The sequence below is a fragment of the Mus pahari genome, chromosome 14 (assembly GCF_900095145.1).
Source record: "Mus pahari chromosome 14, PAHARI_EIJ_v1.1, whole genome shotgun sequence".
NCBI classification, from domain to species: domain Eukaryota; kingdom Metazoa; phylum Chordata; class Mammalia; order Rodentia; family Muridae; genus Mus; species Mus pahari.
The window spans coordinates 30872575-30889528 of NC_034603.1; the positions used below are offsets into that span (position 1 = coordinate 30872575).

At 44.8% G+C, this 16954-nt stretch overlaps 1 protein-coding gene across 2 annotated transcripts in view; it reads left to right on the forward strand.

Moving 5' to 3' along the window:
- Positions 1-16954, forward strand: part of Cdrt1 (CMT1A duplicated region transcript 1) — a 30436-nt gene that overhangs the window by 7102 nt on the left and 6380 nt on the right. For both annotated transcript variants that reach the window (XM_021213790.1, XM_021213791.1), the window contains exons 5-10: positions 1949-2071; positions 4477-4586; positions 6909-7109; positions 8619-8740; positions 12758-12906; positions 14258-14400. In XM_021213790.1, the coding sequence (XP_021069449.1) occupies positions 1949-2071; positions 4477-4586; positions 6909-7109; positions 8619-8740; positions 12758-12906; positions 14258-14400 (848 nt within the window). The remainder of the gene's footprint in view (positions 1-1948; positions 2072-4476; positions 4587-6908; positions 7110-8618; positions 8741-12757; positions 12907-14257; positions 14401-16954) is intronic.

Consider the following 16954-nt stretch of genomic DNA (forward strand, 5'->3'; position numbering starts at 1 on the left):
GTCCTGGAACTCACTTTGTAGACCAGGCCTGCCTTGAACTCAGAAATCCACCTGCCTCTGCCTCCCAAGTGCTGGGATTAAAGGCGTGCACCACCACCGCCCAGCACAGCTTTGTTGTCATACTAAGGTTGAACCTCTGTGTTTCCAGGGTAGACTCCCCAAATGGTGTCTTATCCATATTTGCAGCCACTCCCCTGTGCTATGGTCTCCCCTTATCTGTCCTTCAGACAGCCCGATGGGATGGTTCTGTGGGTGTGGGTGCCTGCTACAAAGCCTGATGACCTGAGCTCAACCTCCTGACCCTACAGGATGAAAGAACAAATTTCTGCAGGTTGTCCTCTGACCACACATGCGCCTTGGCATAAGTGTCATCCTCCCCGCCCCCACAACATACACAAAACAAACAAACAAACAAACAACTATACAAAGGAATTCTTTTTAAACAGAAATCTCTCAGGAACACAGGGGTTCCCTCGTCCTCATAGGACTGGGGCTCCAGCTCCACGGTCTAGTATTTGTCTAGCATGTGCAAGGCTCTGGGAAGTTTAGGTTGTGAAACAGTCAACTGTCATTAGCTAATGAATGCATCATCACACACAGGAGAGAGAGCACATTACTCCGTACTTTAAAGACTATAACTTACTGTCCTCATCTATTGTGGGTTTACCAAAAATAGCTCTCTTGAATGGCCATCTCTCTAACTGAAAGTTCCCAAGCCAACCCAAATGTAGAAAGGCAGAAAACTCTGCCTCTTCACGAAGAGTTATAGGGGCTACCACAGTCACGGAGCCACAGATGAACCTTTGAATCCACTTCAAGTTATCTACGTTCTTCACGGGGCCCTAATGTACTGGATTTAGGTGAACAGGAAGTTTACTCCAACATGCAGCATCTCCAGCATTTCTACCTTTGTTTCTTGCCTGAGACCTAACTGTGAACTATGTCGGCCCAGGTGGTGACAAAGGGAGAGAAGCAGGCTTACACAGTAAGTTAGGCCACTGACAGGAGCTGCTCCCTCCCCTTCCTGGCGCTTGATAATCATTAACCTTCTTCATTTGTCCACTCATGGTCTTGGTGCAACCGAGCAGGCCCGGGCTTCAGGGGTTGACCATCTCCAGATTTCATCAACAACTAGTTTTCCCCCTTTCTCCGGAAGAGTAGAAATGGAGAGGAGTCATTTCTTTTGTTGTGCATGTCTGTCTGTGCATGTGTCTCTCCGAGTGTGTGTTTGTGTGTGTGTTCTAAATATATATCTAAGGCCAGGGATGTATCTCAGTAGAAGTGTGTTTGGTTCAGCCCCTGCACCACAAATTATTTTTTTCTTGAGATGACAGATATCATTGTTATGTATTTATCACGCAGAATACGGTGGTTTGAAGTATATATACATTATGGAATGGTTGAATGTCACTAATGAATGTATTGCCTCACGCCACAGAGAGAGCACTTAGCTTTGCATTTAAAAATACAATCTATTATTAGTTATTGTGAACGTACCATGCAGTAGATCTCTTGAACCTCTTCCGGCCTAACTCTATGTGTCCTTTGACTATAACCTCTGTCCCTTGCTCCCCGGGAACCTCCTTAGTCTCTGGTAATCACTATTCTTTCTACTGTCTATGACATCAGTTTTGTTAGATTCCATACAAGTGAGATCATGTATTTGTTTCTATGTGCCTGGCTTATTTCAATTAACATAATGTCCTCTACTTCCATGCACACGGTTGCAAATAATAGCATTTCTTTCATTTTAATGGTTTGTTGTATTCCATTGTGTGTGTGTGTGTGTTTGCGTGCATGCATGTGTACCTGTTTGTATGCATGTGCATGTGTGTGTGTACATCTTTAATGGGTACTTTACCTTAGTTTTATATTTTAGCTAGTGTGATAATATACACAAGGGTACAGATGTCTGAGTGTAGTCTTTCTTTCTCTCTTGACCACATAGGGGTCCTACACAAGGGGAATAGATCCTAATTACGCCAACAAAGTCTCGATCCCAGTTCCTAAGATAGTGGATGATGGGAAGCGTTCACGGTCAAAAAGTCAGAAGTGGAAACTGAGAACAAAGGTGGGTTTTGGTGTTGTTCGAGGTAAGTAGCTGATGGGGTCATGCTCTTATTGCCCCCACTGTGAAGGCTGACACCCACAAGCGAGCACAGAGGTTCTTGGGAGGCACCCCCTCCCTGAAAAGTCATTAGTGACATTCAACCATTCCATAAGGTATATATACTTCAAACCACTGTATTCTGCGTGATAAATACATAACAATGATATCTGTCATCTCAAGAAAAAAAATAATTTGTGGTGCAGGGGCTGAACCAAACACACTTCTACTGAGATACATCCCTGGCCTTAAATATATATTTAAGTTCATCTGTGTTGCTGCCCACACCTAAGTCTCTCCTTCCACAGAAGCCCTGATGCCATCATCTGCTGATGGTGGGCTTCATCGGGCTGGGTTCTCAGTGGTCTGTGTCAATGACAGCAAGTCATCTGGTGGAGATTTCAGGGGCTGGGAGCAGTGGCAGCCATGCCTTCGATTCCCCTGAGTCCTAGCAGTCTACCCATCTCAAGGCTGCTTGAGCCTGCTGCTTTGGAATGGGAAGGGCACGGAAAGAGGGCTAAGGCTTGTCTAGAATGCCAGACATCTCACTACCAGGTTCATTCTGCTGCTAGATGGAGGGAAGAATCAGTCACCTACAGCTCTCCTCACCAGTACTTAGGCAATAATACAAAAGAACAAAGGGAAGAAATCTGGAGCGTTAAGCATTTACTACCTCGGCATTGTAGTTACCCCTAAGACCAGTCCATATCTGCTCCTTCCTCTTTGTTGAAGTTCCATTTATTCTAAAGTCTATTCAGTTGGCACCAAAAAAGATACTTAATGAGGGGTGGTTTGACTTGGGTTCCCATAGGGAACCTGTGGAGTATAATTTAGAGATGATGATGATGATGGGGGGGGCAGGCAGAGAACCCAGAGGGAGGGCATTCTAGCATTTCCTGTGAAGGATGGCGAGACCCTCCCAAAGGCCTGGTAGCGCCGCAGCTCCAGTCAATCACGCCACCGAGGACGATAGAATCTGGCCCCCCGGACCATTTGACTTTTCAGGAGACGGCAAAAAATCGGTGTTAGGTAACATTTCTTGTATTGCCAGGTGTGGTATCACACACCTGAAATTTCAGCTGAGGCAGGAGGATTGCCTAGGCTACAAAGTGAGTTCAAGGCCAGCTTGAGCTGGCTCAGACACAAACAAAAACAAACAAAAGGAACTTCTTAAAAAAAATTGATAGCAACCAGTTAAAATATTTTTTTTTGTTTTTTCCCACAAATAATATAAACTAAGAAAAGACATTTATCAATCTTATTTACCTGTAAGCTTTTATCTCTGAGTTTGTTCATCTACCCATTTTGTCGGTGAAGAAACTGAGGCTCAGAAAGCTCAAGGGCTTCCATACAGTCTAGTGACCGAGACACGCACGACTTTTCTAAGTATGTTTCTCTTTTATGTGTGACAAGCTACATGGGCCCTGGAGATAAGGCAGGTTTGCAGAGCATCTCTATGTGAGTAAAGATTAAGAAGAGTGAATGGAGGGATGAAGACATCTGAAGAAGAGTCCGGGACATGAAGGAGAAGGCTTGGGTTCAAAGAGTCTCAGCAAGGGATGCTCTCGGACCTGTCTGATGAAGACAAGATGACATTGGCTGCTCTTGTGACAGTCTCTTTCTTTCCTACCAGTCCAGTGTGACTCTTTCCAGCTTCCTGAGGGCTGGGGAGAGGAATGGAAGTGTTTGGTTCAGTCATCTATACCGGAAATTTTCATGTCTGACAGGCTGAAGCCATTCAGAAATTGTATGGTGAATGGCTGGAGGAAAGGAAGAAGGAAAGATGAGAAGCAAAGAGGATCACCATTGAGATTTGATAAAACTCAGGTTCCTTCCTTGAGTCATCTCAGAAATGTCACCTGTAAGGTGATGAGAGCTCTGTGTGGGCAAGTGGTGTCAACTTGGCAAGTCAGCTGTGAGCACAATGAGGGTCAAGCGTAGACTTGCACGATCAGGGTCAAGCACTGGACTCAAAGGCACGGAGTGCAGCACACTGTTGGGTACCTGGACTGTAAATACAAACTCCTGGCCTGGTGTGATGGTTGGTCAAAGGCAGCTGTGATTTTGTGTATGCCCACGCCCATGTGAGCTTGCCCAGGTGAGCTCATTTTCAGTTAAGTTGTGCTCCAAGCAATGCTTAGAATTTAGCCACAAAAGTGTGTAAAACCAAACTGTAGAAAATTCCCAGCTCAGACATGCGCTAGTACCTTCATCTCAGTGTTTTCTAACACACAGGTATCTTAAGCGTCAGCTTATGGCCTCTCCCCAACAACCCCACACAGCAACTACATCCTTGAAGGGAAGAGCTTGCGGGTGGACTCTGGGGGAGTCCATAATGACTCTGACTCCATTATCTATCTCTTCATTAGAATGATTACAACTTGTGGACTGCTTACCAGAACCAGGAAACCCAGCTGGTCCAGATGGAGGAGAGGAACGTTTTCTGCGGCACCTACAACATCCGTATCCTCTCTGACACGTAAGTATGGTGTGAGAAGTTAGGTCTTTTTGGACCTTTGAAGGCCCCTTAGGCTTCTCTAGACCGTCTTTGGCTTGAGAGGTAGTACACCTCCCGCTAGGCTCCAGGCCTAAGAACCTGTATGAACAACAAATGTTTAATCTGCACCATTCTCTGCTGCAAGCACCAACTTCATTAGTTTTGGATATTCTGATCACCAGACATTTGACAGGTTACACACATGAAATCTTTGGTTTTTTACAATTTCACTATTGCCTGATTCTAACTTGAGAACTAAGATGTGCTGATTGGGACAAAAGTCCTGTAATCCCAGTCAGTGTGTAGAGAAAGTCTCCTGTGTCTGCCACTGAGAGACAACCACCACTAATATTTGTCTTAGTTAGTGTTACTATGGCTGTGATGAAACACCATGACCAAAAGCAACTTGGGAAGGAAAAGGGTTATTTAGCTTACGTATGCTGAATCAGCGTCCTCTGAGAAAACCAAGGCAGGAACTGAACGTAGGCAGGAACCTGGAGACAGATATAATGCAGAGGCCAGGGAAGAATGCTTCTTACTGGCTTGCTCCTCATGGCTTCATCAGCCTGTTCTCTTTCAGAACCCAGGAACACCAGCCCAGAGGTATCCCCACCCACAATGGACTGGGCCTTTTCCTATCAAGCAGTAATTAAGAAAATGCCCTGCAGACTGTCTTATGGAGGCAATTTTAACTGAGGTTCCCTCCTCTTAGATGACTCCAGCTTATGCCAATTTGGCATAAACCTAGCCAGTACGGTATTGAACTATAATCTCCAGAATCATGTTTTTAAACACATAGCACATACTTGAAGGAAATGGGAATATATAATACATTTCTGTAACACAACACAGTAAAACACTCTGGTATCTATTTTAAATATGAAAACTTAATTATTTATTTTTTAACTTATTATTTTATTTTATTAGATATTTTCTTTATTTACATTTCAAATGCTATCCCGAAAGTCCCCTATACCCTGCCCCCCGCCCCTGCTCCCTTACCCACCCACTCCACTTCTTGGCCCTGGCATTCCCCTGTGCTGGGTCATATAAAGTTTGCAAGACCAAGGGGCCCCTCTTCCCAATGATAGTCGACTAGGCCATCTTCTGCTACATATGCAGCTATAGACACGAGCTCTGGGGGTACTGGTTAGTTCATATTGTTGTTCCACCTATAGGGTTGCAGCCCCCTTCAGCTCCTTGGGTTGAAAACTTATTTATAATAATGGAACCACATGACATCATTTAGATATGCCACAAAAGACTGTGTGTGTGTGTGTGTGTGTGTTTATGTTTTGTGTGTGTGTATATGTATGTATGGGGTTAGAACATGGGGCCTCACACTAGGTCTGTATGCACCTGCTACAGAGTCGTAACCCCAGCCATAAGAAAGTATTTTAATAGTTCCCCCCCCCCACCCCATATTTTTTGGCCTATTTCTTTCTCTTTATTTATTGTTGAGTTGCCTATATTGTGTTTTTGGTCAGCATGGGGATAGCTTGACAAATTGTATGGGGACAGCTGCTCTTTACATGTATGTAGGGGGGTGTCACACTTTAGATGTGACATAAGGGATCAGGAGGTAGTACCAAGATTTCCTCCTGTTCAAAGTGGTTCCGCCTTCCTGTTTGCTGGAACATTGCCTCCTTACTCTGCGACTGTGGTGTAAGTAACAACAGTGTTCTCGTTCACTATTAAAGATGGTTCTTTTTGGACAAATTATTTGGCCACCCTGTTCATATAATACCTAATTCTTTAGTAGTTTTCTGCTTGGGAAATCCATTCATCTCACTTGGCAGTGGTGGACTGACTGGAAACCTCATTACGAGCAAAGGGTAACTCGCAATCTTCTATATTGCCAGTGGCACTCATTAGCACAGAACCCCAGGCCGAAGAACTGCTCCTCAGATGCTGGTTAAGGGGGAGAGACAGGAAGAGAAATGAAGTGCACACGGGACCCCCAGCTATATCCCCTGAAGTTTTCTATGAGAAACAGACTTCCACTGGCAATTAAGTTGGGGGACTTTCACCCAGACCAATCTGATATTGGGGAATTTAGCATACATAAGCATTGTTTTCTAAATAGAATTTTACGAATGTGTTCAGGATTTAACCCTTCTTGACACAGACCTCTGTAGAGTGACGTAGGGATCATCAGGCCCTATCATCGCTTGGCCTTGCCTTCTGAACGGCACTGAATTTCTTATTACTCCACCACTGTAGGCAAAAGTCAGGTGCTGTGTGGGCCCAGGAAGGACACTAACTCTTTCCTCTAATCCATCCCCACCACCTCCTGAAACCTAGGTTTGACCAAAACAGAATCATCCACTATAATGGGGGAGACCTCATGGCCATATCATCCAATCGGAAGATCCATCTCCTGGATATCATGCAGGTCAAGGAGCTGCCCATCGAGTTCCGAGGCCACGCCGGCAGCGTCAGGGCTCTCTTCCTGTCTGAGGAGGACAACATTCTCCTGAGTGGGAGTTACGATCTGAGCATAAGGTGAGAGCTAGAAGGCCATGATCAGTGTCCTGTCTGGGGCCAGCCAAAACTTGGTAGCTTTTGGGAGAAGCAAGCATGGAATGCTTTGTCCATTTTATATTTATGTCTAGGTTACCCTGAATTACATTACTTCTAGAATATCTATAAAAGCAGGGTTCTTTTTGCAAGATACAAGCCAGGATTTTACTTACTGTTTAAAATCGATCTGTAAGTGATCAGATGTCGGTGTTGAAAATCAGATTTTTTTTCTGTTTTTAAAAAATATTCTTAAATAAACATGTCATATATATATTAAAATAAATTCTTTCAAGAGAAATTAGTTTTTATGGGTGGGAAATATAATATGGAAGCAAAACCATGTTCAAACTGGGTATATTCACATATTTTAGTTTTAGAGATTTACTTAAAAATTTTTAAAAATGTGTATATGTATGTGCCTCTGGGTGGGTACATGGCTGAGTTCAGCTGCCCTTGAAGGATAGGAAAGAGTTTTGGAGACCCTGAAGCTAGACCGCTGGGGGCTGTCTGATATGCGTGCAGGGATCCATCCCTTCAGCCACTCATATTAAAGAATGTAATAAATATTCCTGTGCCCATTGCTCAGACCGGGAAAGAGCCCTCCTGGCCTCTGGGTGATCACCTCCCCCTTGTTTCTTTTTCTCCAGACAAGTATTGTTGCCCAAAGTTCCATACCGATCACTGTCTTGTGTTTCTTTATAGTTTTTGCTTCTTGCTTATATATTTAAAAAAATATATCAGCTATTTGTTTATACCTCTGCTTCAAGTCAAAATAGATGGAACTGTACTTTGAAAACGCTTGGTCTTGACCTGGGCTCTGTTTAAGACGCACCATAGGGTGTATTCAGCAGTCACGGCTTATTTGTGTGGACCCACAGGGTTTTACTGAACTCCAGCCACAGCCCCAACCTAATCCTTCTCAATATGTACCTACCTTTTCTTTTTTGAGAGAGTCACTGCCTGGAACTCACCTAGCAGGCCAGGCTGATAGTTTAGTAAGCCCCATGGATCTGCCGCCTGCCCGCCGCTCGCACTACAAGCACAGGTCGCCACGCTAGCTCTTTATTATATAGGTTCAAGGGGTCAGACTCAGGCCCTTGTCTTTCTTTCTTACTCAGTTATCCCCCAAGTTCCATTCTTTTTTCTGTTTAAAACTCTCATTATAACAGTCTAGGGCACTCTTATTAAACCTCACACAACTCCATTCCATTCAGAACGGCATCAGGTCCTTATGCTTTCCAGTTGGTTATAGATAGAGGAGTGTTTTTTGAGTTTTGTAGGTTGACGTGGGGCCAATGAACTTGCTTACCTGTTACTAGTTCTAAAGTGCACACTGTGCCAATTTACTTTTTCTATGAAGATAATCTTACCAATGCCAACAGTGACAAGACTCTGTTGCCTATTAACTATCTAACTATCTAAAGGAACCCTATACAGTAGGATCCTCTGGACATTCAGAAAAATCTCTAAAATGTGCCTTCATTTCTGCAGATATTGGGATGTGAAAACTGGGGCTTGTGTACGAATCTTTTATGGCCACCAGGGGACAATCACTTGCCTGGATGTATATAAGAACAGGCTTGTATCTGGAGCAAAAGATGGACAGGTGAAAGGTGAGAAATTTGCATTAGTTTTCTTTCTTTCTCTCCTTCCCCTCCTTTCCCCCTTTTCTCCTTCTCTCCCCCTTCCTTCCTCCTCCTCCACCTTAGACAGGGTTTCTTGATATAGCCTGGGCTGCTCTGAACTTATGATCCTCCCGTCTCAGCCTCTTGGGTTCTGGGATTTCAAGCACATTCCACCTCATTCTCACTCATTTCTATAACTAGTCTTTATTCTGTTATTTGCACATCTGTTCATGTATCTGTCAGTCTGTCCATTCAACAACACTTGAGAATCACCTGCCTAGGGAATGCTACCACCCACAGTGGGTGGGTTATTTCACCTTAATTGATGTTATTAAAATAATCCCAAGCACACATGCTCTGAGGTTCATCACCCAGGAGATTCTTGATTTTGTCAAGTTAATAATAATTAGCATTACCATCACAACCACCGGGACAGAAAAGTAGCTACAATCAGAGCTACAATGAGAAAAAATAGGATTTGAACTGGACCGCCTCGCTCTCAGTCATGTGCTCCTAACCACAGGCAGCATTCAAAGGGAACACAGAAATAAGAGTAAATGAGGAAAATTTTATCAGCAGGACACTTGAGTGTGGTCTTAAGGCAGATAGTAGAAGATACTCCAAGCAGAATGAATACCGATAGACAGTTGCACATGGATGAACAGGAGGACGAGGAAGACTGGACTAAGTACTCACAGTTATTTGATGTGGCTGGACTACTGTGTGTAGTGTTGAATATTGGTCTTCCAAGCTGGTTTCAGGGGCTCGTTAGCGGGCACTTCCTGTAACACTGAACCTTAAAGCCATAGGTGTGTTTTCAGTTTGGACCTGACATGCTCTAATGTGTACTTGAGACAGTAAGTCGGATGTGAGTTTGGAGGAACATGGAAAAGGGTGACTATGTGGAGATAGAGGACAAATTAGGACACCTTGCACCTTAGAAAATGGCTGTGGTATCTTCCAAATCCTTGAGAACATGCAGCATGAGGAAACTCAGATGGATGTGGCTTCATAGTCAACGGGCCAGGCTGGAGAGACTTCCAGAGGGGAAATCGCTAGGACTTTCTCACCAACTGGATATAAAAAGAAAGCTACAAAAGCAAGTCATAATGCCGTTTTAAAAACCCCAAGCTTCCAGGCATATAAAAACACAATTAATGGAAATAATAAAGACTATAAAGGGAGAACACAGTAGGGAAAAACTGGAGGGGAGGGCGTAGGTTCAGTTTTAGACATGTTGAGTATGGCAGGCAGAGCAAAGATGGAGATTATTCTGGATTATTGATGGTGGGTCAATGTATTTGTATGGCTCCATTAAAAAAAAAAAAACCAGAGAAGTGTTCTTGACTGTAATCCAGTGGAGATGTGACTGTTGAAGAGGGTTGGAGAGGTGGAAAACTGTTGACATGGAAGGTGGAAGACTGGATAATGAACCAAGGACGGGGTGGCTTTCAGAAGGCCATAGAGAAGGACAAAGAAATGGATTTCCTCTGGTCTCCCTCCATAGGGGAGCGTATTTATGCTAATACCTTGACTTCAGCCACAGGGTAGCTGGTCTTGCATCTCACATCTATAAAGGACAATACATTTGTATCTTTGCCAGAAGCTTTGTGGAAATATGTTCTAACTGCCTTCAAAAGCAAATACAAGGAAGGAGAGAATTTTGAGGATTTTCACGTGAGAATTTCCCAGAAGCAGACACCCTGGCTGAGGGCTCTAGATAGGTGGATTTGACAGTTGCCAATTTCAATTGTTCCCACGTCCACTGATACCAGGCGCTCCTTCCCTGAATACCAAACACATCTAGGATGCATGTCTTCCTATGTGATATAGCACAATACTTGTATTGAACTTCTATACATCCCCCTGTATGCTTTAAACCACCTCTAGTTGATACATAATGCATAGTACAATACATATGCCATGTAAATAGTTGTGGTTCAACGCTGTTTAGTACTAGTGACAAAGTCTATGCGTACAGTCATGTATGCAGTGTCTAGAACAGATGCCATTTTAGCCACCACATATTTTGATTTGTGGTTGGTTAAACCCAAGGATGTGGAGCCTATGAATACGATGGTATTAACTCATAATGAAAGATAAAAGACCTAAGTGTGGATGAAATTCCTTCAGGAAAGCAGGAGAAAGGAGAAGAGAAAGCAGAGGTCTAGGGAGTCACTGCCTGTCAGGGATAGGCAGAGAGGAAAGAACATAGGTGAGAGACCCAGAGGTGCTCAGACTCAATGAAGGAAGGAGTCACGCTCCCAACTGCCACATATATTCTCACCCACCCCAAGGAACATTGCAGCCATTGGTTTTTGCAAAAGCCAAGGCGAAAACTGTCTCGATGAGGGTTTGAGACAAAAGAGCAGCCACAGACTGGAAGCCATCCAAAAGTCTTGGTCTCCAAGGTCCCCAGTTGGGGAATTCTGACTAAGTACAGGGTTAGAGCTCAAGTCCCAGCATTATGACCCATGGTATCACAGGGCTGGTAAGGAAGGCTGAGTGCTTCCTTAGAACCTCACAGTGGGGCTGGGACTGGGCACAAGGCAGTCAGACCCTTACCTCATGCGTAACATTTGAAGGGCACCAAAATAACTGAGTGATGAGACACAGATTTGAGTCCAGCATTTTAAAAGGCCAAACTAAGTTTCTAAATCCACAATTAGCAAAATATCATTTCCATCACTCTGTCCTGGGCTGTGGCCCCTAGCCTGTCTGGTCTTTCAAGAGCTCTGCCACCTTCCTGGGCTACCAAAATAGAACAGACTGAGACACCATTGAAGAAACAAAAAGTAATTTCATGGTTCTAAAGCATGAAGTAAAGCACTTTACCAACAAATCTTTAACACCTCTCTCTCTCTCTCTCTCTCTCTCTCTCTCTCTCTCTCTCTCTTTCTCTGAGACAGGGTTTCTCTGTGTAGCCCTGGCTGTCCTAGAGAAATTACTCTGTAGACCAGGCTGCCCTCGAACTCACAGTGATCTGCCTGCCTCTGCCTCCTGGGTGCTGGGATTAAAGGCGTGCGCCATCACTGCCTGGTTAACTTTCTTTTTTTTTTTTAAAAAAATCCCTGGTGATGTTATAAATGGGACAAGATGTCTATATGGACAAACAAGGGAAGGAAAGCATGCTTGCATCATGGAGTTCAGCTCACACAAATCCCAACCGAACAGAGGCCCACACACCTTGGTTTCAGTTCCCAGATCTCTTGATCAGTCCTTTTCTAACTTGAGGAAATTCCTGAACTCCCGTCCTCAGTTTCCTCATCAGTGCAATGGAGAGCAGAAACAGTGTTTGCCCCGAGACGATTCCATGGCAGACACTGTAGTTCCTTGCTCAGTGTTAATGTTTTGCAAGTCTCAGCTCTGGCCACCCTCCTCCTAGGCTACAGGTTACTTGTTCTGTCACCTCTGGACAAAGGTCTTTCTAGGGGCTTGGTGAAGTTGGACTTTTTGCTCACCCATCCATCCCCTCCCCTCCCCACCTACCCCCCCCCCCCGGGGAACTAGACAGTGCAGTTGCTCTAACCCAGTCTGCAGAGGAGCAGCACCCAACCTACCCTTGTCTGTGAAAACGATGCCACGAAATCCCCAACATCTGTCAGAGTCAGGAATGCCTAGAGAGGATGACAGCTTGCCATTTGTGGACCACAAGTGTGGATCAGGAAGAGAACCCCGGGGAAAGTGCACGACACTAGCTTTGCCTTGGTTCTTGTGAAGTCTGCTCAGCAGCAAAGACAAGCCAGGCTTATTGGGCAGGAGCTGTCTAGCACTACAGTTCCAAGGCAGAGCTCCAGGGTCAGAGTGAGGGTCCTCTGCATTGCTGGTTTTCTCAAGGGCCAGTTGTCAGGGGGCTCCGTGCCACTGCTGGTGAGCCTGGAGGGGTGCCAGCCAGGTGAAAGTTTCTGGGGGAAAGAGTCCCTAAGCACTGCCGTTTTATGACAAGAAGCAGAACTTCACTGTAACCTTCTCTCCCTCGCCTCTCCTGTCACCTCTCCTTGTCAGAATGGGACATAGAGACAGGGAAGTGCCTGAAGACCTTTAAACACAAAGATCCCATCTTGGCCGCCAAGATCAGCGAGACCTACATTGTGAGCAGCTGTGAGCGAGGCATAGTCAAGGTGTGGCACCTTGTCACAGCTCAGCTGCAAAAGGTGAGTTGTCAGTGAGCTGGTACTGGAGCGGGAGCGGGGTGTGTGTGTGTGAAACACTGGAGATTGGTTCCAAGGACATGAAGGTCTGCTCCTCCATGTAGCTCCCAAGACCATCCTCCAGCAATTGAGCTACATAAGCTGCAACCAGGGCAACCCAGAACCGGCCATGAAAGGGTCCCCAAAGACAGTCAGAGTCGGTCAGGAACAACTCCCCACCCCCACCTCACCTCATCATGCTCCACACTGTGAAACAGTGGGTGGATGAAGGCTGTATTCTGACTCTGCACAGTCACAGCACATGAGCCCCAGGGCCTTCTAAGAGAGGCAGAGGTAGGGTACCCTTCCAGTACTAGCAGACAACTCTCCCAGAGCATCCTGCCACGGCCCTAGCTGGTGGTCCGGAAAAGAACACATTTTTTCAATAAATTATTTGTTCTTTGTCTAAGAACCAATTATTTTAGTAAAGCAAAAGCAAGTGCTGGAAAGGCATTAGAAATTGTCTTAGTCTATTCAGTATTTTGTTATTCTTAACAAAATACCCAAGACTATAGTTTATAAAGAAGAGAAACTTATTTGGCACATAGTCCCAAAGTGCAGTTGCTGGCATCCAGTAAAGGCCTTTGGGATGGACCATGACATGGCCACTGCTCTTATAATAAAGTCTCTCCCAGGACAAGACACAAGTCCCTGGCCGGATCAATACATTACAGAGAGCACAGCATCACAATGCTGTCACCTCTCAGAGGTGTGTGAAGTTTGAACATTGGCTTATGGATTAGAAGATTTAATATCTAACACATGGATTCTGTGTGGTGCATCCAAACCACTGTATGAGTCCATAAACATGTTCTTGCCAGATTTGGACTCCTGGCTTTAGTGGGTACTAGTAAAATCTTGCTTTAGGTAGGACCACGTGACCACAGTGAAATGTGGGATCTTTTCACACTGGTCTTGTTTGTAGTTGAGCCTCAGCTGCAGGCACTAGAATGCCCCTATATGTCCTCTGAGTCATGACAAAGAGCTGAGGATGACAGTCATCAAGAGGGACTTCAGGCCTCTCTGTGCTCCAGGGAGATGGAGCCTGGCCCAGTCACTGACCCACCGGAACAAGAACTTAACCTTCGTCATATTCCTCCTAAGTGTGGAAGAGCCACTCCCAAGAGGGAGGCATTGGCTTCTCTGGCCTTCTCAGAGAAGTCAGCTGTGGGACATGCTACATGAGTGAGGGGCAGTCATGGGAGAAGTGGGATATAGCTTTGGGGTTCTGCTAAAGATGCCTCCAAGCCTGGCCAGCGGAGGAGTCACGGTCTAACTGGAGAGGGTCTGAAAGTTCTGGCATCTTTTCTTGCAGACTCTCACTGGGCATGAGGGAGCCGTGAAGTGCCTGTTCTTTAATGAATGGCATCTCGTCTCTGGAGGTGCTGACGGCCTGGTCATGGCCTGGAGCATGGTGGGAAAGTACGAACGGTGCCTGATGGCCTTCAAGCATCCTAAGTAGGTGCTGGGGAGTGGGGGTGGTAGATGTGCGCTCTTCAGTGGATCGGTCCCTGCCCCACCGCTCTCTGCTGCTCTAGTGGGGTGGCGTGAGAGAGGAGGTCTCCCTGTGTGTGTAGCCCAGGCTGGCTTGGGACTTGTGATCTTGCTTCAGCCTACCGAGTGCTGAGATTAAAGAAAACATGTGACACACAATAAACTCACAGCTGTTAGCTGTCTGGTGCACTGGCAGATTGTCCCAAATAATGCCAACTCTAAACTTAGTACTCTTGAACTTGGTCTTTATGATGGGGAAAATGTGCTTGCAAAACCTTAAAGTGATCCACATGTCAAGGCCTAAAAATAACAAAAGACATTTGAAAAGTTTGTACTTCAAAGTTTATGGACCAGGTTCTGTTCCAGGTCTGCAAATGGGTTTCATTTTTTGACTCCAGCCCAGATTTAGTGCTGATGGCTGCTTGGTGCCTATTAAGTATTCTGAAGTCACAGCTGGGCTCACTTGGAAGGGCTACTGGGGCCAATTAATGATTCTGCTGGGCCTATGGTTTTACAGACTACACGGATAATGCTTCTAACCTCCAGTGCATTAAAGTGCCAAGAAACAAAATGCTATATTACTTAATTAAAAGAGTCGGTGGATTCCTTAGGGGAATCTATCTGAGGATAGTTGTTTAATAAGTCAGGTTCTAGATTTCTGGACACTCTGTACACCCCAGCCTTGTGAGAGGCATGTGGTTTAAGACGTAAGATGTGTGTATACATCTGAATGCTCTTTGTGGCACATGAGAACTACATTATTAGCAGGTGGATACTAAGAACTGCCTGTGCTCAATGGACTTACCAAATCCCGGGAACCTGTGGGGGAAGCCTTTCAGTGTACCACCTGGACAATCAAGCTGTGACCTCAACAAGGGAGTCAGCTTTAAGATGTTCCCTGAAAAATAGTAACCGTATGTTTTTAAATCTTTCACCCAGTAAGACTTGGCTACTGGAATAACGTTTTCAGCCAACCTCACAGTTTGTTATCTCATTAATCCATGGGCCTTCTGTTTTTGTTTTTGTTTTGTTTTGTTTTGTTTGGAGACAGGGTTTCTCTGTGTAGCCCTGGCTGTCCTGGAACTCACTCTGTAGACCAGGCTGGCCTCGAACTCAGAAATCCGCCTGCCTCTGCCTCCCAAGTGCTGGGATTAAAGGCGTGCGCCACCACCGCCCAGCCGGGCCTTCTGTCTGCTAGCAGACAACTTCAGATACTGCCACTCTCCACGGATGTCACCACCAATGAACAATTCATCTTTGTTATTTACAAACTTTTACATTGGATTAATCACTTTGTTTTATGCTCGACTGTTTTGCCTGCATGGAAGCATGGGCAGCACACGCATGCTTGGTTCCTGTGGGGGTCAGAAGAGGGTGGCGGATCTCCTGGAACTGGAGTTCCAGGTGTTTGTAAACCATCAGGTTTGTGTTGGGAACCATGCTCCATCCTCTGAAGGAGCAACCAGTGCTCTTGATCATTGAACCATCTCTCCAGCCTCAGATTGGGTCTTGATACCTAGCAAGGACACAGAAAGACCACAACTACCCGGAGGATATAGCTAAGACCTTGTGTGCATGCTCCTCCACCCTATGTAATGGTGAGAGCTAGGCATAAGCTGCTCGAAAATATTTGATTGGCAGCAAGCATTTCTTTATAGAGTGCCTTTCTGAAGGATTCTAGTGATTGAATTGATAATTCGCCTTTTGAATATAGTAGACAGTTGCTATCTGAAAGAGGGATTAGAGAAATCATACTCCTTTAATTCCATGTTTTCAACTAAAATTGTGTTTTTTTATTATAGTGTGGGAGAAGGTTATGAGAGAAGAAGTCTGAGCATGAAAAGTTGGGTTGACAGATGGCGATCATATACTCTGGATTTTTTTTTCCTTTAAAAATAATCTTCAATGTCTTTCCCACAAGGCACACCATAATTAACTTTTTTATAATTGAGACATAGCTTCCATGACATAAAATTCACTTCACTAGTCTACAGCAGTTTATAGTATATTCAAAATGTTGTACATTACCTACCTACCTATATAATTTCCACCCATCAGCGGAGCTATGCCCTAGTTCCTTCCTTCTCTCTTGAACCTTCTCTCTTGTTCTACTTCTTTTTCAGTGCTAGGAGTTGAACCCGGGGCCTCCCAGTCTAGGCAAGCAGCCTGAGCCACACCCAGAACAGTTCCTCTCGTATTTTTCTTGGCCAGTTTTAGTAAAGACTTGTTGGATATCTATCAAGCTTTGTTGATCTTTTCAAAGGATTAACGTTTTGTTCCATTGATTTGCTGGATTTTTTTTTAAATTAACTCAATTAACTTATGCTATAGTTTTTATTATTTCTTGTCTTCTGCTCCATTTTGTTTTTTGTTTGTTTGTTTGTTTGTTTCTTCTAGTTGTAAGGTGAAACAGTTGATAACCAGTTGGAGTCATGTGCATGTTCGTGTTTTAGCTGGAGTCATGTGCATGTTAGTGCTTTAGCTGGAGTCATGTGCATGTTAGTGCTTTAGCTGGAGT